This window comes from Vulpes vulpes, chromosome 1, assembly GCF_048418805.1.
Source record: "Vulpes vulpes isolate BD-2025 chromosome 1, VulVul3, whole genome shotgun sequence".
Taxonomy (NCBI): Eukaryota; Metazoa; Chordata; class Mammalia; order Carnivora; family Canidae; genus Vulpes; species Vulpes vulpes.
In genome coordinates, this window is record NC_132780.1 from 57,494,938 (window position 1) to 57,521,586 (window position 26,649).

General features: G+C 49.4%; 1 protein-coding gene across 2 annotated transcripts; it reads left to right on the top strand.

Annotated features, from left to right (window-relative positions):
* Window positions 1-1,279: 1,279 nt before the first annotated feature.
* On the top strand, window positions 1,280-25,784 carry HDDC2 (HD domain containing 2). Of its 2 annotated transcripts, none has more exons than XM_072764970.1 (6): window positions 1,280-1,429; window positions 2,141-2,262; window positions 4,281-4,383; window positions 9,058-9,126; window positions 21,334-21,472; window positions 25,420-25,784. In XM_072764970.1, the coding sequence occupies exons 1-6, from the start codon at window positions 1,346-1,348 to the stop codon at window positions 25,515-25,517; spliced, it is 615 nt and encodes a 204-aa protein (XP_072621071.1). In that variant the 5' UTR covers window positions 1,280-1,345; the 3' UTR covers window positions 25,518-25,784. The 2 variants fall into 2 exon arrangements, with proteins under 2 accessions (XP_072621071.1, XP_072621076.1); XM_072764975.1 differs by lacking the exon at window positions 1,280-1,429 and adding an exon at window positions 1,720-1,773.
* The last annotated feature ends 865 nt before the right edge of the window (window positions 25,785-26,649 follow it).

Below are 26,649 nucleotides of genomic sequence, written 5' to 3' on the forward strand. Positions count from 1 at the left end.
AAGAGAAAGACAGGGAGGTAGGAGGAGAGGGAGGAGGGAGGAGAAGAGAGAGGAGAGGGAGGAGTCAGGAGGGGAGGGTGGAGGGAAGAGGAGGAGGAGGAGGAGAGAGGAGGGGGAGGAGTCAGGAGGAGAAGAGAAAGACTGGGAGGGAGGAGACAGAGAGAGGAGGGAGGAGGGGAGAGGAGGGAGGGAGGAGGAGTCAGCAAGGGGAGGGAGGAGGAAGGAGGAGAGAGAGGAGAGGGAGGAGAGAGAGGAGGGGGAGGAGAGAGAGGAGGGGGAGGAGTCAGTTGGTCAACACTGTTGGTGGGAATGTGAACTGGTGCAGCCACTCTGGAAAACTGTGGGAGGTTCCTCAAAGAGTTAAAAATAGACCTGCCCTACGACCCAGCAATTGCACTGTTGGGGATTTACCCCAAAGATACAGATGCAATGAAACGCCGGGACACCTGCACCCCGATGTTTCTAGCAGCAATGGCCACAATAGCCAAACTGTGGAAGGAGCCTCGGTGTCCATCGAAAGATGAATGGATAAAGGAGATGTGGTTTATGTATACAATGGAATATTACTCAGCAATTAGAAACGACAAATACCCACCATTTGCTTCGACGTGGATGGAACTGGAGGGTATTGTGCTGAGTGAAATAAGTCAATCGGAGAAGGACAAACATCTCATTCATTTGGGGAATATAAATAATAGTGAAAGGGAATAGAGGGGAAGGGAGAAGAATCGGGTAGGAAATATCAGAAAGGGAGACAGAACATGAAGACTCCTAACTCTGGGAAACGAACTAGGGGTGGTGGAAGGGGAGGAGGGCGGGGGGTGGGGGTGACTGGGTGATGGGCACTGAGGGGACGCTTGACGGGATGAGCACTGGGTGTTATTCTGTGTGTTGGCAAATTGAACACCAATAAAAAATAAATTTATTATAAAAAATAAAAATAAAAAAATAAAACACACACACACAAAAAGGAGGGGAGGGTGGAGGGAGGAGGAGGCGGAGAGAGGAGGGGGAGGAGTCATAAGGGGGAGGGAGTAGGGGAGGAGAGAGAGGAGGGGAGGAGTCAGGAGGGGAAGAGAAAGACTGGGAGGGAGGAGGACAGGGAGGAGAGGGCGGGAGGAGGGGGGAGGAGAGGAGGGAGGGAGGAGACCGAGCGAGGGAGGAGGAGAGGGAGGAGGAGGAGTCAGGAAGGGAGGGAGGAGCGGAGAGGAGGGAGGGAGGAGGAGAGAGAGGAGGCGGGAGAGGAGGGGGGAGGGGAAGGGGGAGGAGTCAGGAGGGAAGAGGCGAAGAAGCCGAGAGGGAGGAGGAGGAGGGGAGGAGCTCCCGCCCGCGGCGCGCCGGACGCATGGCCTCGGGGTCGGGGTCGGGGTCGGGGTCGGGGTCGGCGGCGGCGCTGCTGCGGTTCCTGCGGCAGGTGGGGCAGCTCAAGGTGAGCGGCGGGCCGGGGCGCGGGGGCTCCAGCCCGCGGAGGCTGCACCCCTCCCCACTCCCGGCCTGCGGGCCTCCCCCTCCCTGCGGGGCCGGGGCGGCGCGGGGTGCGGGTGTCGGGGCGAGCCCGGGCGGGGGAGGGGTTGGGGTGCCCCGCGGCGCCCCCTCCGCCGCCCAGCCGCGCCGCAGCCCGCAGCGGGCAGCAGGAGCCCCGGAAAGGCTCCTCTCCTCTGCGCTTCCAAATCTGCAAGCCTGTGGCTCCTTGGGTTCGCAGCTTTCCCCACAGGCCCTGTTCTGCCTCTTTAAATGCAAAAAGTCCCAACTCTTGGAGTTCCGAGAAACGCAGTACTTTACAGTTTTATTTTTAATGTCTGAAGAACTCCTGTATGGCCCATAATTCCCACCCCAGTAACACGGAGTAACTTGACTGCTGGACTCTGCAGTGTTTACATGTGAATTATTTCTCCCTCTCCTCTTTGTCTTTTTGTATTTTGTATTTTATTTTTACTAGCCCCACCCCCTCTTTCTCCTTCTCTGACCCCACTGGCTTATTTGATTCCAGATGTGGACCATTGGGTTGGTGAGGCCTCCGGTAATACTTTCTGAAACCATCACGCTACTTCTGTACCCTCCTCCGTAGATTTCTCTCGAAGAGCACAGCAGACACGTTAAATATTTATTTTTATCAACTTTATTCTCTTCTTTTCATCAGAGAGTCCCCCGGACGGGCTGGGTATACAGAAGCGTCGAGAGGCCAGAGAGTGTATCGGATCACATGTACCGAATGGCAGTTATGGCTCTGGTGACCAAAGATGAACACCTCAACAAGGACAGGTAAGCTGCCGTGGACGCTGACACCTGTTAGGACCGCCGGTCTGTGGGTTCGGCACCGCTTCTTGTGACCGAGGCCTGTATCTAATTCTTGGAGGTTACTTAGAGAAAATAAATGAGAGACTATTTGCAGCGACCCATACAGGTTCAGGGGGTAGGAAGGGGAATTACATGTGTTGATTGCTTCGGTTATAAACTACATTCTGGTTTTCTTTTGGCAAGTGATAAAGCCTGCCTTGGTCTCCAGCAGACCTAAGTGTGATATTAGGATTTCCAGGCCTGCGAGTGAGTGTGGTAAGTCTCAAATCCTGTCATTGTGTTAGTACATTCTGTGCCTTAGTCTAGCCCCTTTCATGAACACTATCACCTGTTTGTGAGGTGATTTTTTCAGAAGGGTATGTGCAAGACATAGCTGAGAAAGAGGTATCTCCTTTTAAAGTCAACAAGTGTTTAAAGGTTTTGTGTGCACAGGACAAAGTTTCCTAGCAACATAGGACAGTAGGTAAATCTCCCATGAAGGACACAGGTCCCAACTGGCTTCTATAAAAAAGCACAGAAGAAGTTATATTCAAAAGTTGGCAAGGTTGGAGCACCTGGCTGGCTCTGTCAGTTGAGCATGTGGCTCTTGACCTTGGGGCCATGAGTTTGAGCCCCACATTGCCTTTGGGGATTACTTTAAAAAAAAAATTAAGAGTTTAAGAAAACCCACCAAGGTATTCTAGTAGAAGAGAGCAGGTGTCCTTGGCTGATCTTCATAGAGAGAGTGGAATCTCAGGTGAGTTCTGAAGAGTTGACTTGGTAAAGGAGAGGACACAGAGTGCAGAGAGGAGGATATAGCCACCAAAGCCCTGGTGGTAGGAAATTAAGGCTATGTTTTGGAAACGATACGTCGTAAATCATCAGTTTGATGGTAGCAAAGGTTCATTAGAGTTGAGGAGCCCTGTTACTCTGTAGATGGTGTGGAAGTGGGATTTTTGGCAAAAAGTACAAGACGAACGTGGTGTCAGTTAGAGATAACGAACCTGAGAGTAGCTGGAGGTTTGAACTGGATGACAGAGACAGGCTGAGGATGAGACAGTCTTGTGAACTGCCTATGACATAGTGGACACGTGAAACAGACTGGCCCTCGGGGGCATTTATATCATGACCTGCCTTTGTTACTTTGACAGTGATTATCCTCATCGTTAATCATTATCACCGGTAACCATAGCCATTTGCTTATTGATCAACATGGTGCCAGGAACACGCATTATCAAACTGAGTTTTTATACCAACCTTATGACGTATTACTATTCCTTTTTTTTTTTTAATACTTCGTTTATTTATTCATGAGAGACACAAAGAGAGGCAGAGACACAGGCAGAGGGAGGAGAAGCAAGCTCCATGCAAGGAGCCCCATGTGGGACTTGATCCCGGGACTCCGGGATCACACGCTGAGCCAAAGGCAGACGCTCAACTCAATCGCTGAGCCACCTGGTGTCCCTTACTATTCCTTTTTTACAGATGATAAAATGAAGGCTGACAGATTGGAGCCTTGAAAGAAATTAAGTAGCTTGGCAAAGGTCACACAGTGTATGAGTGGTTGCTGGGTTTGGAACTACAACTGCCCTAGTGCACGCATCTCTATGAGGAGCCTCATGTTGACATCTGGCTAGCATACTGGGGAAATGATTGTTTCTGAATTTTGTATCAGGAAGTAAATGCTATGACCAGATCCTCTCCTCCTGGCTTTGTCATATGAAGTCATCAACTTTTTAAAGTGATATTTGAAAAACTGGTCATTAAAAAAAAAATGCATGCTGTTTCTCCTGCATTCATGTATTACGGTGTTGAATATTAACGAGCAGTTTCAAATCGGAGTTGTTGTGGGCAGGGGGGTTAGAGTTACTCTAGAAAGTACTGCATTAAAACACCCCATGAAGATGGAGGGGGAAAGGAAATTGCAGCTTCACAGGTAAAGGAGAAGGTCCTGGCAGTGAATCTAACTCTGTGTGGTTGTTCACCATTTCTCGCCTGGCCAGATGTGTACGCCTAGCCCTGGTTCATGATATGGCAGAGAGCATCGTGGGGGACATAGCACCAGCGGATAACATCCCCAAGGAAGAAAAACATAGGCGAGAAGAGGTCAGTGCTGTTTGCTCCGCAAGGGACCACCGGAGGGACCCGTTGGTGACGCAGAGCTGTTGATTAGACCTGATGCAAAACTGTTGACAGAGTTTTGATAGTGACTCAGAAAGGGGAAATCAGGGGAGGATATTTGTAGGGTTTGAGGGCCTGGGCTGGAGAACGTTCAGATGGATCTCGTGGGACAGGCAGCTGGTTAGGTGGCACAGAGGTCAGGACAAAAGAGCCTCAGAGTGGACCGGTAGGACTGGTGAGGCGGAGTCACCCCAGGGTGTTGAGGAATCCGTTGTTGGTGCTTACTCTCATCTGGGTGGCTTACAGCCTTGGCTTCTAGAAGCAGGGATTTCTAGAAGTGAGCAGAGCACTGGTGTGGGTTGTTCTCAACCTTGTTTAACACAAGATCAGGAAAGTACGCCTGCTGCCTGCCTCATGGGACACCGGGTCAGGAAGCTGCTGGCTGCTGTTCTCGTGCGTACGGACATGGATAGTATGGCTTTCATTAGCACGAGGGCAGTTGCTAGAACTTGAAAGAATTCTCCAGACCGGCTGAGCTCTTTGGAGGAATGTTCTGCAAATCCCAAATATAATCATTATTATAGTTACTTGTGAGTTTCCAATTAGTCCTTTAGCGTATTGGTTAGAAGAAAAACATTTGTAATAGTAGGAAATGAACATCAAAAAAAAAAATAGTAAATCAGCATCAGTTTGGGCTCTAAATCCAGAGCCCAGGGCCAACGAGGAAGACATATTTGACACAGAAGTTGGAAAATCCAAGAAGGTGTTTTGTTTTTGTTTCGCTTTTCTTTTCTTTTTTTTTTTTTTTTTTAATGTTGAATAGCTGGTTCTCAATTCAGGGATTATTGCAAGGTACTTTTATTATAGGACATTGGTCCTAAATTGCTAAGTGGCCGGATCCTTCATCAAAATGGTTTAACAGGGCAGGTGGGCTTGAATAGCTGTTCTCAGAGCTGGGGGAGACGGCCGTTCCGTAGGCAGCAGGACTTTTATCCCTCCAGAGACGAGAAGATGCACGAGGAACACCACTTTAGGAATTCTGACATTATGGGAACAAGGGAAACGGTGTAAGGAATGTGTTCTTCCTGCCAATGTACAGACCCAGAATATAGGCTCCACATCACGACAGCCCGTAAAAGGGAGAAAGCTGAGGAAATGCTTCTCTGTAGGAGTCTAGACTCTTGGTGAATAAAGAGGCCCTAGACCGATTGGCAGAATGAATGCAAGACCCAGTTAGTTCAAGATCCTGAGTGGCAGGAAGAATTAGCCCCGGCCCGGAGGGTGTTGAGTGGCGCCCCGATGTAGAAGAAAGGGATGAGGACAAAACTCCCTAATCATACAGCTCATTTCAGGACACGTGATGGTTTTTATTAAGGATAAATCTGGACTTTGTGGAGAAGACGTGGTGCAGTGAAGTACCAGAGGGTCCTCGGAGACCGTAAAGTGACACACAGAGTGAGAAGACCAACTGGCCCCATGAAGGCTCATAATGAAAAAAAAATGAAAAAAAAAAAAAAAAAAAGAGAGAGAGAGTCCGTGGGCAGGCTGCCCAGCTTGTGAAGATGAGAGAAGACTGGCTACTGTCTGGACAGGAGTGAGGCCTGGCCAGTGACACCTCACGGAGGGGCCTGGTGGGGCCCCGGACAGAGGGACCCGCCGTCCTGGCAGTGATGAGAACTTCTCAGGCCTCCTCGTATCTCCTGGGTGTCCCGGGGGACTTGGTGGGACAGGGGAAGCATCGTGAGGACTCGCGCAGGTTCCGAGACAGGAAACCAAAGGCCTGGAAGAGTGTTGATACCCCCTTGCCTCTTCCTGCCGCGTGTTAGGATTTGGGAACAGAGAGAAAGGTCTGGAAGGTGAACAACTCTTTATGCAGACGGCGTTTGTGAGCTAGACTTGGAGGCCTGAACTGTGCAGTAAGATAATTAAGTGAGGGTTCCTTGGCTCAAGGCTGATTGTCGGGGAGGAGAGGAGGTAGCGAGAACAAAGGGGAATGAGGGCCTGGAAGAGAGAATTTAGGGCCAAAGCACTACTGTTGTCTGATCCTCATCCTAAGCAAGAAAAGACAGACTTTTATGTTATAACCCGAGCTGGCGAGTGACGCCTCGTGGGGAGCATCAGGGCCCCGAGGCAGGGCTGCAGCAGCAGCAGCAGCAGCAGGTCATATGCTTGGAGGCAGGATCGTGGATGGTGTGTGTCTGTGGAGTGCGAGTTGCCTGAAGGTCGCTGAAGGACCATGAGGTTAAAAGGAAGAGAACCCAGCTTTTATTGGGGGAGTGAATGTGGCAAAATAGGGAAACTGAAAAAGGTAGCGGACGATGAGTAGAGTGCGGATGAGGGGCCCCAGGGCACGAGCTCCGGATCGGTCACCTCTTTCATCCTCACGCCAGCCCTTCCAGGGAGATGCCACCATTGACCCCATTTTACAGAATTGAAGCCCGAAGGCCACGAGGCCACATAACTTGCTCAGGGTCCGGCCCCCAGTCTTCGGTGGGTCGGGCCTCAGACCCCACGGGACCCAGGGTGTGCAGAGAGGTCCCATACTGCTCGGCCTCACGAGAGGGTGCGGGATGCCTTCTGGGTGCCTCCTGCCTGCACAAAACTGCCCCAGGACGTTGGCTGAGGCGGACCCAGCTCAGGACTTGGGGCAGATTGTCCGCGTGCTGGCAGCGAGGAACGTGAGCATGTGTCAACCCTTGTGGACAAGGCAAGAAACCCCACAGAGAGGAAGAGGCCGGGGCAGGGCTCTCCTCCTGGAGGGCAGCCATGGACCCCGGGATTTGGCAAAGTCGTTTTCCAATGGTTCGTGTAAAACACGTAGGCACGGTTCTGCGGTGTGTGTTGCCAAACAGGGAATCTCGAAACGTCGACTACCTAACAGGTCTCGAAAGGCCATCGGATCCTATCAAACCAACAAATGAGTATAGATCCAGAAAATCCACGTCGGGTTTTTAAGAAGAGACCAACAACATATTCATTACCTGTTCTTTTTAAACGACGTGATGGTTTTCATCAACGGGCACTTTGCCCGTAAGTCATAATCCGGGGGATCTGGTGTGATCCCCAAAAAGTTTATTTCAGCCGCAGGCTACCTTTGTAGAAATAGAGTATCTGGCACGATGGGTGGCGGGTCCGTTCCCTGCTCTGTGGTCAGGCCACGCGCCAGTCACTGTGTTCGGTGCCCAGTGCGACACCCAAAGGGGAATAAAGTCACCCCAACGTGGAGATTTTCATATACCTGCGAATACACATTAGTTCATTCTTTTCAAACAAAAGCAACAGACAGACGCGAGTCTCTGGAATAACGTCAGAAAAGGCGATCTGTTTGTAAAGACACCTTTAACTTTGGAAGTGCAAGGATTTTCTCGAAGTATTTGACCACCGTTGATGAAAAGGAAACAGGGAGGACACAGACACCAAACACGGCCCGTCTGACACCACTGTGGGTGGTCTGGAACCACAGGCCGCCCGGGCTGTGACCGCATTTAGGAGGGCAGCCTGGTGACACTGGCCATTGCAGTTTGCTCTGAAGTGGCTGGTGACATTTTCCCCCCTAACGTCTGCTGGACAAATCATGCAGATGGCCCACGGGTGGCGGCTGTGAGCTGTGTGGCCGCAGAGATCCTTGCCCAGTGGGGCCACTGCCCACCGACGGGACAAGGGGCCTGCATGTGCAGGAGAGGCCGGGAGGCCGGGCAGGGTGATCAGATGACACGCACCTGTTTTCAGCTCCTTGGGGAAAGGCCTTCGAGCTCTGCCTGATGCCCATTGGGGTCCCCCCTCCGGGACGTGCCAGGTGCGAGGTGCCCACCCTGGACGTGCGAGGTGCGAGGTCCTCACCCCGGGACGTGCGAGGTGCCCACCCCCGGACGTGCGAGGTGCGAGGTCCCCACCCTGGGACCGATGAGGGAGGGCGAGGGTCGGTTTACGGCTTACGTTCGCCCTGGGTGGTACGGCCCCTGCCCTTCCGCCTCCCCTGCCGTGTCTCTCTGTCCCTGCCCTGCCCCGCCCCTGCCCTCCCCCTGCCCCTGCCCTTGCCCTGTGCGTCCTCAGCCCCGGGGAGACTCAGGCCGGCCCTGTCTGTAGGCGGGTAAGCGCCCCGCATGCCGTGCTTGGTGTTCTGCGGCAGAACGTTGACAGTAGGAAACGAGGGCGACGGTATGCAGAGCGTTTCCCGAGCTTTGCCACGGGGGTGGCGCCTGTGCCCGCGCTCAGGTCCCCCCGGGCCTGCGTGTGTCTGTGTTGGAAATGCACGGGGTCCTGCGGTCCTCCCGCCAGACGCCAACCCCCGCCTCGCTCCCGCCGCCTGCGATGGGCGCACACCCCACCAAGTCCTGGTGGGTGGCCGGTGGCCGGGTGGCCGGGGTCCAAGGTCTGGGTGGGTGGCCGGGGTCCTGGTGGTGTCCGGGGTCCCGGGCCCCGCGCACCGCAGGCCGCAGGGTGGACGCTGGGCAAAGCGCAGGGGCCTGACACTGTCTCCCTCACATGCGCCCACCGCCACCTTGGGAGCCGGAGCTGGTCGGGCACTCAGCTGCCCTTTGGGGGGGTCGGGCACTCAGCTGCCATTTGTAAGCGGTTGAGCCCCGTTTCTCGGCTTCTTAGAGGGGCTGTTAACGAGGTAAATGTGCTCATGATCCCAAGAACTGTTTGCTATTCCAGGAGGCCATGAAGCAGCTAAGCCAGCTCCTCCCCGAGGATCTCAGGAAGGAACTTTATGAACTTTGGGAAGTAAGTACGTGGGACGCGTGGCTTTTTGACCTTTTTGTGTTGTGATTGACTGTACGTGGCTCACCAAGGTTTCGGGTGGCCTAGGGCGCCCTGACGGGCAGCCCCCAGCTTAGTAGGTTCCCCTGGGTGTCTGTTTCTTGCCTCCTGGCTGCTGCAGGAATTGCTTATGGCTAAAAGAAAATTTTCTCCTTCCTAATGTCCCCATTTCCCTGGACACCACAGTGCCTGGCACAGATCTGGACTCCACAGCCCCCTGGATTTCCTGTCACTTTGCTGTTACCCGCCCCGCCCCCAGCTCTCCTGCCCACCCCACGCCCACCCACCCATTTCTGGTCCTTGGGAAAAACATGGGCCCTCACCACGCCCTGGCTTGGACCCTGGGCGTATTCCCCTCTCCAAGTCTGCTGTCCACCTGGGAAAGCCTAAAGGCTTGTTCGGGGTTGAGTTGGAGCCAGGTGAAGTGCTGCCGTGATGCCGGGCCAGAGCCTGGGCCCTGTGGGTGCTCCCTCCCTTCCCAGTGCTGCACAGCAGGGCGGGAGGCCACTTGGCTGGACGGAAAGGGCAAAGAAAGCCATTTCTTTGGAGAGAGCAAAGAAAGCCATTGTGCCCCCACTGCTCCCCCTTCCCCTGCAGTCTACTCTGGCCCTCGTTCGCTTGAGCCCCTAGACCCCGCTCCCTGCCCTCGAAGATCTCCACCTCACACGCTTACTTTCCAGCGTTCCCTCCCAGCCCTACTCCCCCGTGCTGCCTTCCAAGGCTGATCCTCCTCCTTTCCTTCCAAGTCTTCAGGTCCCCCCACCACCCAGCCTTGCTCTCCCCTGAGCCTCAGAGCCTCCAGAGTTCCCTTCCCACTGCCTGGCATGCTGGGTCAGGCCTTCCCTTGACTTGGGAAGACCCAGGGCCAGGTAGGGCAGTGTCGGGGTCGACCCCCGAATGCACATTTCTCCTGAGATGGCCCGTTTACCCAGTGGCCGGATTCTGTGGTGTGCTGTGCTTTCTGGGGCGTCGCTGGGTTCAGGGATGGAAGAAGCATCCTTTCCTCGGGAGGCAGTAGGAGGCTGTGATGCAGGGAGCAGGCCTTGCTGCCAGACCTGGATTTGAATCCCACCTCCCTTGGGACAGGTACCTGGCTCTAGTTGGCTTGTTGCTCCCAGAACATGAGAATAATAAGCTCCACAGGCCCTTAGCCACAGTTAGGGAGTCTGCGAAGTTCAGGGAGTCAGTTTAAACAAAACAAAACAAAAACACCTGTTCTAACTTGACGGCACACAGCAGGATCTTACCGGAGTCCACAGGAGGCTGTTCAGGCTGTCCCCCACTCTGACCTGTCCCTCGTGGTGTAAAAATCAATATGCTTTGATGTTAGAAATATTCATCTGTTCGGCAGCTGAGTCTGCCCTAGGCCCCACTAGGACTTCTCCATAATACGTACTCAACATACCATATTATTTTCCTAAATTAAAAAGATGCTGAAAACTGAAACAAGGTTTAAGGTAAAATATCATGGGCCGTTACTGCCTGCCTGGCTGAATAATTGAGATAATTAAATTTGGCAAAATACGCCTGGTATCTAGCTGGAGCCTGGCTCAGGTGGTTTCTGTTACCAGGTATAACACGGTTGCTTCAGGGACAAGAGCCCCTTGTGCCAAAGAATGTACTTTCAAGGGAACTTCTGGAACACGATGAATTGAGGAATAATGGAGTGGAGTTGGGTTGCACGCCGTACATTGAAAGAAAAAAAAAAAGTCCCTGAGTTTACGAAACTAATCTCACGTCTTTAAGGAGGGACTTGCGTAATTCGAAAACCTTTTATAAGAATTGGTTCCCTTGTGTCTCCGAATCATCGTAAACACAGTGGCATTATCTCTTACATTATTTTCTCAGTTAGTCAACAATAATCGGCTAAAAAAAGCTGCAAAATCTACTTTACAAAAATTAATTGACTTGAAATTCACCGTAAAATCTTCTCTGATTTCATTAATTAGCTTCTAAGTGAAAACATTACAGAAAGACTTTGGATTTGGGGAAAAAAACAAAAAACAAACAAACCATAAAATACAGAGCACGAAGAGACTCGATAACCCCAAAACGAGTGACAGTTTTATGATCTGGTAAAAGTCCAAGATCTCAGGACAGGTGCATAGCTGGCCGCCTTGGTAGGCGACTGTCCTTGAGAATTGTTGCTGCCTGACGGCCTAGAGCTTAAAAGAAGAATCAAATTGCTTTGTTGGTGATCCTGTGGGATGTTGATTGGTGCCCAGGAGGAAAACTGAGCTTCTTTACTCTGATAACGTCATCTTTGCACGCTCCAGAAGGGTTGGGAGCTCCTGTTCCTATGAAGAGCCCGAGGGCGCAGATGAACGTACATATAAACAGCAGCACATTTTTCAGACATAAGTATAGAAATTGATTCACAGAGAATAGTATGCTTGGCTCTTAAACTCCTTTACCAGCTCGTACACCCCTATGAACGCAGTAGCTGCTTCAGGTCAAGAGGTAAGGTCACCAGGGCCCCGGAGGCACAGACTGAGCACTTATTTAAGTCTCCGTATGAGTATGGACGTGTGCCCATGCTGGTGGGCACGAGTGTATATAAGTTTATTTAGATATTTGAAAAAAAATGTACATCCCTAATATCGAGTATTATTTTGTAAAGAGAGTGTTAGACATTAGACTTGCCCCTAATTTCTTTGACCATTTCTCCCTGTCCTGTGCTTATTAAAGACTCTATTTCAAGAACAAGAGTGTCACTCTCCACAATACATGTTTTTTCAGAGCCCACAGTATCTTCTGACATAAAGGCCTAGCTTTGGGCAGTTCTCAGAAGATAGTCCTCTCCCCTCCTCTCTTTCTAGTGTGGATTGAATTGTGTCCCCCTAAAATTCATTGTACCTCCCAATAAGACCTTATTTGGAGATAGGATTTTTTTTTTCCTGCTCCATTTCATAGTTTATTCTCAATATTTAGTAAAATATAATACACAATTAGGCAATAAATACTTGTTGCATGAATTGATGGGACTTCTTTATGGATACTGTGAAGGAGGTTTCTTTTTTTATCATTATATTTCAGACTTTGTTCATCTTGAAATACATCTTTTTTTAAATTCTTTTTAAAACTCTTTTAATTTTTTTGTTTTTTAAAATTCTTTTAATTTTTAATTTCTTAAATTCTTTTAATTTTAATTTTTATTTTTTTGGAAATATATCATTTCACGTCTTCTCTAAATAGGAAATGGTAACTGCAGAGAGTTTTTCTTTTTGAGATAGGATCAAAAAATTTTGGGGGGAGATAGGATTTACAGGATTTATAGGATTTACAGGATTTATAGGATTTGTGAGGTAACCACTTCACAAAGGGATCATTAGGGTGGGTTCTAATCCAGTATGACTAGTGTCCTTATAAAAAGGGGAAGTCGGAGGGAGGGATGCCTGGGTGGCTCAGCAGTTGGGTGCCTGCCTTTGGCTCAGGTCATGACCCCGGAGTCTCAGGATCGAGTCCCGCATCGGGCTCCCTACATGCCTGCATCTCTGCCTCTCTCTGTGTCTCTCATAAAAAAATAAATAAAATCTTTAAAAAAAAAAAAAGGAGTGGAAGTCGGACACAGATATGTATTGGGGAGCACCATGTGAACATGAGGGAAGCCGTCTATAAGCCAAGGAAAAGGGCCTGGGGCAGATTCTTTCTCACAGCCCTTGGAAGGAACCAGTCCTGCCAACACCTTGATCTCTGACTTGTAGCCTCCAGAGTTGTGAGACAATAAATTTCTGTTCCCTATGCCCCTCTTTGTGGTTCTTTTTATAGCAGCCCCAGAAAACTAATTCTCTGTCTCTCCGTAGCTCTGTTTTCCCTCTCTCTCTGATACCTCTGGTACTATGTAGTGGCTACTTTACTGTATTCTTACCTATTTTTAAATTATCTCTGTATTCTGTCTCTTTGATTCTTTCCTGTGTCTGTTAAAATTTTGTAAATTTAAAACTGGAAGAAAACCTGTGTCCGACTCCTTTAGTTTACAGACAAGAAGACAGGCCTAAGAAGCAGTACCTTGCCCAGGGTCTCTTAGGTAGCAGGTGACAACGCCTCCCTCCTAGTTAAGCATTGTCTTCGTATGGCGATGTGGTGTGGTGGTTCACTGAGCAAGCATTTACCGTTTTACCATGTTTAGGACACCCTGCCGGTTACTTATTTGTAGTAAGAGACTCTTTGGTGTCCTGGCACTGCTGTAACAATTTGCAGAAATTTGGATGGCTTTAGACAACAGAAATCTATTGTCTCACAGTTCTGGAGACTAGAAGTCCAAAATCAAGGTGTCGGCAGGGCCATATTCTGAAGGCTCCAGGGAAGGGTCCTTTCTTGCCTCTGCTTGGCTTCTGGTAGATGCCTCTTCAGTTTTTATTTATATTTATTTGTTTGTTTGTTTGTTTGTTTATGGCATCTTCTAGCTTTGGCACTCCTTTATAGACACATCGCTCCAACCTGAGCCTCTGTAGTCAGGTGGTGTTCTCCCTGGGTCTGTATCTGCGCCCAGATTTTTCCTCTTATAAGGACACCAGTCATTGATTGGGTTAGGGCCCGTCCTAATCCAGTATGACCTTATCTTAATCCGATTACGTCTATAAAAGACCTTATAAGATCACATTCATAGATTCCAGGTAGACATGAAGTTTTTTGGAGAACGCTGCAACCCTGTATACAGACTCTCATTTTCACTTCTGCGTTTTTATAATTCATGTTCGGTGTTAGTACGTGGACTTCAATATCCAATTTCCAGGGTTCACATACCCTGTTTACTGCCAGCATGATCTTGGGCAACATACTGAACCTCTGTGCGCCTCAATATCCTCGACTATAAAATGGCAACAGTAATAGCACACATACCTATCTTATAGGTCGAATGGCAGTCAAATTAATGCATATATGTAAAGCACTCGGAATATTGCCTGACACATGGTAGGCTGTATCCTTCCGGTCTCCAGTCTGTATGTTCTGCTTTGGGTTTAAGAAAATATGGTCCTTCTGTATCCAGGAAACTTAGAACTAAGTACCAGTTACATAGAAAATTCCAGTTGATTGATTCCTGAAATGTTAATCATAGCTGTTCACCGCTATAAATAGCTGTCGGCCCCCAGGGTCATGTCTCTTTAATGCAATTAAACATCCTTGATTATAATTCATCTTTGTCATGGAAGTGCGAAATCAGATTTCAGCAAGTCAAGAGAAAACATTTTCATTTTTCTCCCGAGTATCACAGAAAGATGTTCCCCCCACCACCTGCCTTTCAGTTGAAAGAACCATCCTGGTGAGTCCCAAGGCAAAGCAGGAGCTCCCCGTGCAGAATGCCTGGAACCCCGCCTGGCCTGGGAGCCTTTCCCCCCAACAGCTTCTCTCCACATCGCCCGAAGCTCAGCCAGTTGGAGACACAGTGGGTTAAGGATGCCCTTTTAGGGGCGCCTGGGGGGCTTAGGGGTGGAGCATCTGCCTTCAGCTCAGGGTGTGACCCCGGGGTCCCGGGATCGAGTCCCACGTCGGGCTCCCTGCATGGAGCCTGCTTCTCCCTCTGCCTGTGTCTCTGCCTCTTTCTCTCTCTGTGTCTCATAAATAAATAAATAAAATCTTTTTTTTTAAAAAAAGGCACCCTTTAAAAAAGTCTCCCTACAAAGGATACTTTGTAGTTGAGGCGCAGTGTGTTACTGGGGAGTGGGATGCAGAGCAACAGGAGGATCCTGGGTCCCGGAGGGAGAGTCCCTGGGAGGCAAGCCAGTGGAAGGTTCCAGACAGAAACTTCCTGTAAGGCTACGTGGGGCCGACCCCTCCCCAAGGAAGAGGGAGGAGGCTTGTGGCCTCCTTGTCCCTTCCTTCCCTTTAGGGACCCAGACTGTGTCTCTCTGCTGCTTGAACTCCCTCTTGTGTTGCTCCACAGAACCCCAGTCCCAGCCATTTCGGCCCCTTGTCTTCCCCAGTCTCAGCTGGGGGCTGCAGAGGGCTGCTGCAGGAGCCTGCTGGCCCCCCTCCTTGCTGGTCCCCCCAGGAGGGCCTAGACTTGCGCCCAGGCCTGCAGCACCCTCTCGGGGGCCCCACATCTGCTGTCCCTCCCTCTCCTCACTCACCAGTTGGCCTCTCCTCCCCCAACTTTATGGCAGGTAATCTTGCCTCCTTCTGTGGGAAATACAAGCGTCCAGATGGGAACTTTCTCAGCCTCTGTAAGGGTGTTTCTCTACCTTATTTTGAAATAAACATCCCTGGATACCACATTACCCCCCTCCGTTCTCGGCCTCCCCAGGCTGACGGCCTCCCCCACTGACCCCAAGGCCCTTGCCCTCTCTGCCCGATGCCCCTGACACCTGTGGCTGCGCATTGGTGAAGCTCTCATCCCTCAGGGCTGTGACATTGTGCCTTCCTGATTTTCTTTGTCCCTTTCTGGCTCTTATTTTCCTTTTTTAAATTTTTATTTTTTATTTTTTAAATTTAAATTCGATTCATTCACATAGGGCGTATTACTAGTTTCGGAGGTAGAGGTTAGTGGCTCCTCACTTGCATGTAATGCCTGGTGCTCGTGACGTCAAGTGTCTGGCTCCTCTTTCTGAGTTTGTGCGTGGGTTCCTCTTCCTCGGCTGACTTGGTCCGAGCCCAGGTTCCCTTCCCAGGGCCTGGCCTTGGCCTTGTCCCTACGTGCTCCTCCCGGGCTTCACTGGTCACCTTCTGACAGTGCCGTGTGTTCTCCTGGGAGTCACCCCCCTGGGCTCCGGACTTAGACTCCCACAGCCTAACGGACAGCGCCACCTAAATAGCCTACTCAGTAGGTTCATTGCATCCTCATTTTCTTCAGCCATTTTTATTATTTTTAAAACTGTCTTATTGAAAAATAAAGCACAGGAAAGGACACCAACACCTGTGTATGGCAGGTGAGTTACCGGAAGGATAACGGCCTCGTAACTGCCATCTGGCATCAGGATCCCTCGGCCCAGAAGCCCTTTCCCGTGCCCAGGCCAAGCCCAGGCCCTCCCTTCCTCCAAAGGTAACCGCTGATGTTCACAGGCATAGCCTCACCTTCTTTATGGTTTTATCACTCAAGCGGTCGTCCAAGACATTTTAGTTCAATCCTGCCCATTTTTTTTAAAGTTTCATATACCTTTTGAATCCCCTTTATTTTCACTATTATTATTTTTAAAGATTTTATTTATTCATGAGAGACCCAGAGAGAGAGAGACAGAGACATAGGCCGAGGGAGAAGCAGGCTCCCTGCAGGAGCCTGATGTGAGACTTGGTCCCAGGACCCCAGGATCACAACCTGAGCTGGAGTCAAGACCTGAGCCGAAGGCAGATGCTCAACCATGGAGCCACCCAGGCGCCCCTGGAATCTCCTTTAATCCACAGTTCCTTCCCTGCTCCCGATGCCCACCCCACCTCTTTCTTTTTCTTGCAAATTATCTGTTGAAGAATCCAGACCATCTGGCTCGCAGAGTTGTCCAAAGCCTGGGTTTTGCCAGTTGCACACTCACGATGCAGGGCATGTCCCTGTGTTCTACTTTCTGCAGATTGGTGCACTTGGATCCAGAGGCTGGATCAGACTCATGTTGGATTTTTCTGGCAAAACTGTAGATGCTGTTGGAAACTTTCATCACGAGCCACAGAATGGCTGGGGTTTCTCGATGCTTAACGTCCCTTCATCCTTTCGGGCTGCACAATTGTAAAATACCCGTGTGTTTATCTCTTTTTCATTTAGTAGCTGAAGTAATTGTATTAGCAGAGGCCTCTTGGTCATCTAGTCTTTGGTTGCAGCTCCTATCGGAAAGATGAGGGAATCATGCTTGACTTTGGTCATTGCTTCCTCGATGGTGGGAATGACAGGATAGTCCAGCCTCGTTCATCTCGAACACACTTAGGCCAGATGTCCCGGTTGGCCTCCTTGTGTCAGTAGGCGGTGCTACTTCAAGACCACGGTGTGCGCCCCGGGGCCTTGCTGCTACTGAGTTGGGTATGGTCTTTATGCTTTTTACTGGACAGAGCTGGGATAGCTAGGGTATCTGTGTGTACGCCTCGTGGGTTCATGGTGACATTTCCAATTCGAATACAGTACTGCACGGAGTTTACTTATTAACCTCCTTTATGGTGTGTCTTACCCTCTTCTATATTGTCCTTTCTTCCTCTCAAGGAATCCTGACTGTGTAGGCTTGGTCCTTCTCTATACACGTACCAGTCTCAGGATAACAATTGTGTATATGCCACCATCATCAATTCCAGGTACTGAAAACAGTCTAAAAAATTGTTTTGTCTGGGTGGCTCAGCGGTGAAGCATCTGCCTTCAGCTCAGGGTCCTGGGATCGAATACCGCATCACTGCATCAGGCTCCCTGCGCAGGGTGGGAGGGATCTGCTTCTCCTCCTCTCTCTACTCCTCCTCCCTGCTCGTGCTCTCTCTCTCTCTCTCTCTGCCACACTCTCTCTCAAAGAAATAAATCTTTTAAAAAATTGTTTTTCCTATCCTGTTTTCTTCCTGTATTTTTTTTTATAGTTGTACGCTGTCTAGATTGTACTTCAGATTGTCAGAACATTGAACTATTATATACTGTTTGTTATACCTCGTTGAGTCTTAGTTCTGCAAGCACCTTTGATGCTCACTCCCAGTCCTTATGGCAGGTTTCCTGATCATTTGGGCTGGCTTAAACTTGTCCTCTAATAGATTCTTCAAGAAGGGCTCACAGGAACAATATGCTCTAAGTCTTGTCTCTGTTCTCTACACTGCAAGGTCAGTACATTGCTCACATTCTCTTTGGTCACAAAGCGTTATCGTCAAAGTCTGATGATAATTTTATTTCCCTTATATGTCAGATGCTCTCTCTGCATAGGTGTCCAAAGGACTTTTTTCATAGATATGATTTTATTAGAATGTGTCTTGGTCCTTCTGGGTTAGTATCCTTAGCTACTTGGTGTGTGTTTTCAATATATATTAAAAAAATTTTAATTTCAAGAAAATGTTTTCGGATATAGTTTTTCTTTCACTTTGGTTTCTTTTTTTTTTTCCTCCAAAACTCCCAACATCTCTGTGTGTTGGTTCTCCTTTGCCTTTTTGAATATTTATCACCCTCCCTCAGATCCTTCAAATTATCTTTTCTTTTTGACTTTTAAACTTTTAAACCTAACTTCCTTTTCAGTTTCCATTTCTCTTAAGCTACTATTTATCATATTTAAAAGTCCCTGTGTATTTGCTTAGCCTTCACTGTGAAAATGACTTTGTCTTTTATCTCTGATGTTTTTTATATGGTTCTTTCATGTCTTCCCATTTGCTTAGCATCTTATAGTTCTTTTTGAAGTAGTTTTCTTACAGATTTGGTCCTTTAAAAAAAAATTAAGAATGTCTTTCTGATGTGAATCACCTGTAGAGATGTCATTTTGTTCCTTGTTCTCTTTATCTTCTGGTAGGCTTGTATGAGATCTGACCTCTGATCTTTTTTTGATGCTCATTCTGATACCTAATCAGTATTCCTGAACTTTTGGAACAAAACTTGGTTCAGATAACTTTTTTTTTTTTTTTTTTTTTGAGATTTATTAGAGAGGGGAGAGGGAGAGAGTATCTCGAGCTGATTCTGCACTGAGTGTGGAACCCAACTCAGGGTGCAATCACACCACCCTGAGGTCATGACCTGAGCTGAAACCAAGAGTCAGATGTTTAACCAACTGAGCCACCCAGGCGCCCCCAGATAACTTTTTTGAATTTCACAGAGCTTCCTCATCTGTTTTGTTTTTAAATGTGGTGTTTAATTGTATGGTGGCTTGCTTTCAGAGATTTCCCTGGTTTTGTCTTCTTTCTGCACTTTTTTTTGGGGGGGGAGGTAAAGATTTTATTTTATTTATTCATGAGAGACACCGAGAGAGAGACAGAGGGAGAAGCAGGCTCTCTGTGGGGAACCAGATGCGGGGCTCAATCCCAGGACCCAGGGATCACACCCTGAGCTGAAGGCCACTGAGCCACCCAGGTGCCCCTCTTTCCTCACTTCTATCTGGACTTTTTCTTTTCTTCTTGTTACCTTCACCCTACTGAATTTTGGTTCCACCTCCAGCAGTTTTTCTTCCTGGGGGCCCCCTGTCCCGGCGGGGGGAGCCCCAGCAGAGCAGGTCAGGCTGGTGCACCCACCAGGGCTGGGCTTGCACCAGCAGCTAATGCAGCACCCCTGTTGGCTGTTGGGAGGTTCTCCTAGTCTCGGATCCATCAGATGCCCTGTTGCTCCTGCTGATTGAAGCCAGGGCTTGGGGCTGGAGGCGATGCATGGTAATGCTATGTCACATAGTTTTGTTATAAATGCTGTTTATTACGTTTTGGTTCTATTGTCTCTTTGCTCGGTCAGTTTTGGAGGTCCCTTTCCCCCCTCTGCTCCCTCTTGAGTTATGCATGCCAGAAACAAGAATGTCATTTTCAGCTCTTTGTTTTGTTCCCGTTCACATTTTGGTTCACTTCTTCCTCCTTAGTGGTTCTCAGATCCTCCCACTTGTCACATCTTCGTTGCCACGAGATGAGGCCCAGACAGATTCTCCTGGCTTCTCTGCTGGTGCTACAGTCTCAGAGCCTGATTTCTCTCCTTCCAGTCTACTCTTTTCCACTCTGAAGGTAGAATGATCTTTCCCCAGTGCAAATCTGATCATGACCCTTCTGGCCTGAAACCTTTCAGTGATGTCCAGTAGCTGCAGGAGGAGCTGAAACCCTTGATCACAAACTGCAAGGCTCGTCCTCCCCCCTTCAGCCTCTTCTCTCTCCTCTTGCTCCTGCCATTGCTTCTGCATCCTGTCATGAGAAACCACTTGCAGTACATTCCCCAAAGATCCGTGGGATTGTCTTACTTCTAGAACTCTATTGGCCGCACTGTTTTCCTGGTGCTGCCTCACTGGTGGAAAATGAAATTGGGAGATGCCTGTACCGTTATTTTTTGAGGAAAAACCCAACAATTTGTATTTTTAAAAGAAACATGTAATTTCACTGGAATTTGTTATACAGTGTGTGGTCATTTCCTAATGGTCTTGAAATCTTTTTTTTCTCACTTTCAATAGAGAAAAATCCTGGGCTGCTATGCATAGACTATATTCCACTTCTTCTTTGTTGAGCAATGGACTTGAATTTATTAAATATAAATATATAATTATAAATGTGAATAAGCGTTTAAATAAAAGCAATTATTTTTAAGTGCCTTTGAAATGAAACAAAATGTATTTGGTTTCATATTGAAACGATTTCCCTGTACAATTTTCAGCTCTATCAAAATCCAAATAGCTGCCTTTATAAGAATAAGGCATCTAATAAAAACCGAGAAACCTTAAGTGATTCACATCACATCCCCCTGCCAAGAAAGCATGACAGGTTCATTATCCAAACACATCTGGGGTGGAATTACAAATGAGAGCTTTGCAGGGAAGCCAGTTGGGAACACTTTGGTCTTAATAGAAAAACGATTCTATATAGTATTAATTGGGACTTGCGGTTATGTGACATGTGTCACGCTCTAAGAAGCAGCCCTCCTGTAGCTTTTTGTTTCAGGCTTGCACTGAGGGGAGAGGGACCAAAAGCAAGAGGAAAGGTAAAAAAGCTGCTCCCCATCCACGGCCTTCACCACCTCCCTGTCACCAACACGTGCATGCACACAGGCCATTGCCCGTAGAACCCACAGATCCTGGCCGTGTCCTCCAGAAACACGACCCAGGGGGACTTGGTGAAATCTTCTCTGGAAAGCAAGGACAGAGATTTCCAGTGTAAAGGGGCAGCCCAAATTCAATGAGAAGGCTAGACATTCACTTAAAAAGGAAAAAGAAGCCTGACCCTTCTGAACTGGGAGGGAAATCATTGCAGAAGCAGGAGATGAAATAGTAGCTTGAAGTTAAAAAGACCTCCACGACTCAGGTGGAAGGAGTAATAATGATCCTGAAAGGAAGACAAGGTACCAGATGGGAAGAAAAATGTCAGGAGTGTCGCTATGAACAGATGAGACTTTCGAGGCATCTGGGGGACTCCACGGAATCACAAGCTCATCCTTCCGCGGGGTGCTGATAGTAAGGGGGAGGCACAGACGAGCGTATCTCTGGAGGGTTTGCATGTGGTCGAGAGGGCTGGCCAGTACAGAATGTGCCCTTAGCTGTGACTCTGACTTCAAGACCAGAATAAGAATCTTCTGGAATGCCTGCCCTGCCACTCTCATCATGTTGCTCTCGTTGTGCCTTTACTCAGGAGTATGAGAACCAATCTAGCGCAGAAGCTAAATTCGTGAAGCAGCTGGACCAATGTGAGATGATCCTGCAGGCATCTGAGTATGAAGACGCCGAGAACAAACCTGGGAGGCTGCAGGACTTCTTTGATTCCACGGCAGGTACTCTGTGCTGTTTTCAGTAAACACCATCATAGCTGGGCTGACCCCTAGCACGGTGGCTGATGTCGCCTTCGTGAGATCCGCTGTTGGTGCCGTCCAATGACACTTTCCCATGGAGCACCTAAGAGGGAGATGGTGGGCTTCGTGGTGTGAGGCAGCCTGGTGCCTGGTGGTGAGAGCGTCGCCACCCTGGGGCCTGAGCAGCGAGCCAGGTTCACATCGACACCTGCCTGTGTGCTCTCGGGCGGCCTCCTGGCCTCTCTGGAAAACAGAAACCATAAGGCTTACCCTACTTGAGTCATAGGTGGATTTTGAGATGAGAGAGAGAGAGACAGAGAGAATGTAGATGGAAGTGCTTTACAGAAGCCAAGTCATGAAAGACAGAGGTAGAAAAATATGTAAAAGTAGAGAACCCCACACTGTCGAGGCCACCATTGTCCTTATGGTGCTTCCTAGCACGCCCTGGAGCCCAGCTGGTTCTGGTTCTGTCACATACAACCCATGTAACCTCCAGCTAATGACTTGACCTCGCTCTGGGCCTTAGTTCCTGTATTTTTAAAATAAGGCTAATTCTAGGGGCGCCCGCTGGCTCCGTCGGTAGAGCATGCAACTCTTGATCTCAGGGTCGTAAGTTTGAGCCCCATGTTGGGTATAGAGATTACGTTAAATTTAAAAAATCTTTTAAAAATAAGGATAACAGGCAGCCCGGGTGGCTCAGCAGTTTAGCGCCGCCTTTAGCCCAGGGCGTGATCCTGGAGACCCAGGATCGAGTCCCGCATTGGGCTCTCCACATGGAGCCTGCATCTCCCTCTGCCTGTGTCTCTGCCTCTCTCTGTGTGTATCTCTCATGAATAAATAAATACAATCTTTATTTAAAAATAAAATAAAATCAAAACAAAAATAAGGATAACTATAGAATCTACTTTATGGGGGCATTTGAAGATCCAGGGGGTTGGCTCCTGTGACGTGGCTGGAATAATACCGGGCAGTGGGCCTTCGCTGTCTCCCTTCTGAGACAGCCCCCAGAGAGCCTCCAGAGAGGCTGAGCGCGCTGCAGAGGCGCGGGCTGCTCCCTGAGCACAGCTCCGTGTCTCCCGGGCCCCAGCTCCCCTGAGAGCACGGCCCGAGGGCGCCCGTCTGGGACATCTATGGATCTCGCAGGGCCCCTGGCTCACAGGCTGCACTTCAGAATATGGTGCACATGGTTGGGAGGTTGATTCGATTTCCCTTCCCTCTTCTCCAGCCCCCTGCCTCTGCCTCAGACAAGGCCCCGGTCACTCCTGCATTGGATGGTGGTTGTCACCTCCTAACTCGGCCAGCCAGGCTCACCGTCCGTGTCTGTCCTGCGTGTCTTCAGACACAGGTCTTATCACACCTCCATCTGTTAAACTTCTGTGGCTTTCCCCTTCCTAAAAAGTAAGACCTTGACACTTTGGAGTGGCTAAAAGGCTCTGCAGTCTGCGGCCACTCGCCTCCCTGGTCTCCTTTTCTAATCCTCCCTGTCGAAATTAGGCAGGCGTTCCCTTCTCCTCACTCAATCTGCGTTTGGTCCAGAACTTGCCATAGGGTCGTGACAGTCTGACTTGCCTTCTCCATAGCAGTGTTCCTTGTTGGGGCCCTTCCCAAAACCCCCAGTAGCTCACCCTACCCCAGAGTAAGCTCTTTGGGGGCCAAGACCAGGTTAGTCTCCTCTGTCTTTGATACAGGTGGTGCTCAGGAGTATTTGACTTCAGTTAAATAGAAGAGCATTGTGAACGAGGGAGCAGCAGACTATGGCTCATGGGCCAGGCTGGACTGCTGCTTGTTTGTGTAGGTAAAGTTATATTGAAAGAGCCACACTCATTCTCTGTGTGTTGTCTCTACTGCTTTTAAACCACAGCAACAGAATCGAGTAGAACTGAGTAGTTGGCAACACAGACCGCATAGGTCACAGAGCCTGAAGTATTTACTGTCTCACTCTCTGCAGAAAAGGTTTGCCAACCGATTGTAGGCACCGGCTGGGTTCCAAGATAGCATACGTCACCAATAACGTAACTAAAGTACCAGTCATGTTTGCGTGGTGCTTTGCATTTTGACACTGTCATCTTCCACTTTGGTACACTCACAATGAAAAAGAAAAAAATGAAACGTGAAACTACTAGAAGAATCAAAAAAATGTGGGAGCCTGAAGGGTCCTCTGGTTCAAACTCCACATCTTATCGAGGAAGAAACGAGCTGAGAAAGAAGGTGATGTGCCCGCTGCTGAGTTGAGATGAAAATTCACATTACTTTCCACAGTGGTGCACGCCTCTATTAGGAAATTAATAATTGTGAGTAATGCAACTGGTGTAAGGAGTGGTTTCTTAGTCATCCCAATAACGCTTGAATAAAAAACAAGCTTCATTAGGGAGAGAGGAAGATGTACACCGTGACCCTCCTGAAGATTTTTCTTTTTAAGTAAACGATACCCCCGGTGTGGGGCTCGAACTCATGACCCCAAGATCCAGAGTTGCATGCTCTACCCACTGAGCCAGGTGCCTGGCTTTTGAGGATTTTGAAGGGGACTTAAAGGCTTTAGTTTGATAACACATTTTTATTTTTCTAATTCAGTCACCACTTAAGGCTTTTTTTTTCTTTTCTTTTTGAAACTCTTTTGTGTGGAGGAACAGCATGGAGGCCAGTGTGGCTGGTGGGGGTGGAGGAGAAGAGGGGGTCATGGAGAAGTGGGCTGAGGCCCGCCGGACAGCGCAGGAGGTTGGCCTGTGCTCTGGGCGAGATGGGGAGCCCCTGGAGAAGATGGACCACAGGGCGAGTGTGATCTGGCTTGTGTCTTGGAAGGGTCATGTGGGCTGGAAGCAGAGAGACCAGCTGGGGGCCATTGGCGTATCCTAGTGAGAAATGATAGTGTTTTGAGCCAGGATGGTAGTGGTAGAGAAAGGAAGGACTGGTCAGATTCTGGATATATCCTGAGGTTGAAGTTGGACAGGATTGTTGGGGGAGGGAGGGTGCTTATGAGAGATGTCTGAAGATTTTGGTCTGAGCACCTGTAAAAGAGTGGAGTTGCCGCTAGATGGGGAGGATGGGGGGAGTTAGGTGTCCGCAGATTCAGCTGCATGGAGCTAAGTCTGCGTCCTTGATGGGAGCCACTTTGGTAGGACGGTGGGAATAGTTGTGATAGCTTGACCTTTCCAGAACGGGGCAGAGAGCAGCCTGGAGGCAGCGGGGAGCTCGGAGGGCAGACCCAGGCCCAGGGACAAGAGCCACTGTGTGACAAGGCTGCGGGGAGAGCCGTGTCCTCAGGGCAAGCCAGACCTCAGGACAAGCAAATGAAGGGAATGTTCAGAGGAGGCCGAGCATAGGGAGTAACTGAACAGAGTTAAACAAAGGCACTGGCAAAAAACCCAAACCAAACCCAAACCAGGGGAGAGATGGTGAGTTTGGTATTCCCCTGGGCCAGCTACTTTCAACCCAAGGTGGCTCGTAGGTTGGTGGCTGCCCGGGGCAGAAATCTGGGAGCGTTGAGCAGCGGGGACAGCCCAGATCCATGGGCTGTCGTGTACAAGTGTCTGCACGAGGCACGTTTGCATCCGGGCATGGCCTAGGCCGTCCGTCTTCCCGCTAGTCTTTTTATATGTAGGTGCCTTGTCCCTCCCGACTGCAGGTGCGGAAGGGGCAGGGGCTGCGTTCGGTGCTCCGGCTGCTGTCCTCCGTGAGAGTCTGGCCCCCTCTGGGAGCACTCAGGCTGCCCGGGGAGGCTTCCCCTCGCTCTCCCTCATGGGCCACTCCTTTGTCGGGCTCTCATCCCCAGTGCCCCGTGGCCCCTGGGGTCATCAGCTCCGAGTGATCCCCTCGCCGGGACCTGGAATGGTTGGAGTGAGTCACGGGGTGGAGCCAAGCCTGGGATCGAGCTGGACGCACGGATGGATTTCCTTGTCAACACCTCGTTCCCTGTCTTCTTTGCCTTGCAGGAAAGTTCAGTCACCCCGAGATAGTCCAGCTGGTTTCTGAACTCGAGGCAGAAAGAAACGCCAGCATAGCTGCTGCCGCCCGTGAGCCGAGCTCCTGACGTGTGCTCCCTGCTGCGGCCCTCCTGCAATGGGCGTCGTGTTTTTCCCTCTCACGTGTCGTGTTTTGCTGCTTTTGCTTTGATTCCCCCCAGACGTGAGTCCGTTTGTTTCCCATTGCCTGGACTCCAGCAAGAAACACGATACAGTCTGGATAATAAAAGAAGCTGCGAGCAGGATGTGGTCCTGGAAAATTCCCTGGATGAAGACTGGGGGGCAGTGGGAGAAGCTGCTTATGAACTAAATAAATACATCTTTAAAACCTTAAACTTTGGACTATTCATTGGAGATTTTAAATCGTTTTATTCTAAAGTTATAACCTACCACCCCGAAGGCCAGATTCATGGAATGACGGAAAATTATGATTCCTTTTAAGAACAGGTTCTTGAGTTGACACAGTGCTGAGGAAAGGAATGCATCGTCCGCAGAGCCACATTGTTCTTTTTGCTGTGACCTGCTTCAGGCCCCTGATGAGAGATTTGTAAACCTGGTAACAGGTAACCTGCCTCTCCCTCTAATCCTTTTCTCCGTTTGGGGATATAAATTCAGGTACACAGTGTCTTCCTCTGTATATTTTTCTTGTCTTCTCTCTGCATTTTTTCCCCGATTTGTAAATTCTCAGATCTCGATTTATAAGAACATCGATCACCAGGTAAGAAATCTGTAATCGGAAGAAGAGTATTACTGGGGTCACCGCACCTTATGTGGGGACCACATCAGACCTAGTTTCTCCCCTTCGTTTCCTTTCATCGGGTAAGTAACCTGCCCTGCTTGCCTTTCAGCGATGCACAACCACTCAGTGGAGAGAAGAACACTATCCAGGCAAACCTGCCCCGTATTTTGGTGGGAAGCCATCAGTCCAGTCCCTTTAATTCGAATATCAGTCTCCATGTGAAGGCCTGCTGGCTTGGCATGGTGGGAATATTCTAGGCAGCATTTCTTTGGAAACTCTTCACAGTATCCATGGAGACTCAATCTGCAGGAAGCAAAGTGCATGATCTTTTCAGAAGCAACACACGTGTACGTATAGCTGCTCTGCGTTGAAAAGAGCAGTGCTGCTTTGCTTCAAAATACCATTGCATCCATCAGAATTTTGCAGGGTTTTTTTTTTTCCCCCTCCTGGCATGAAAATAT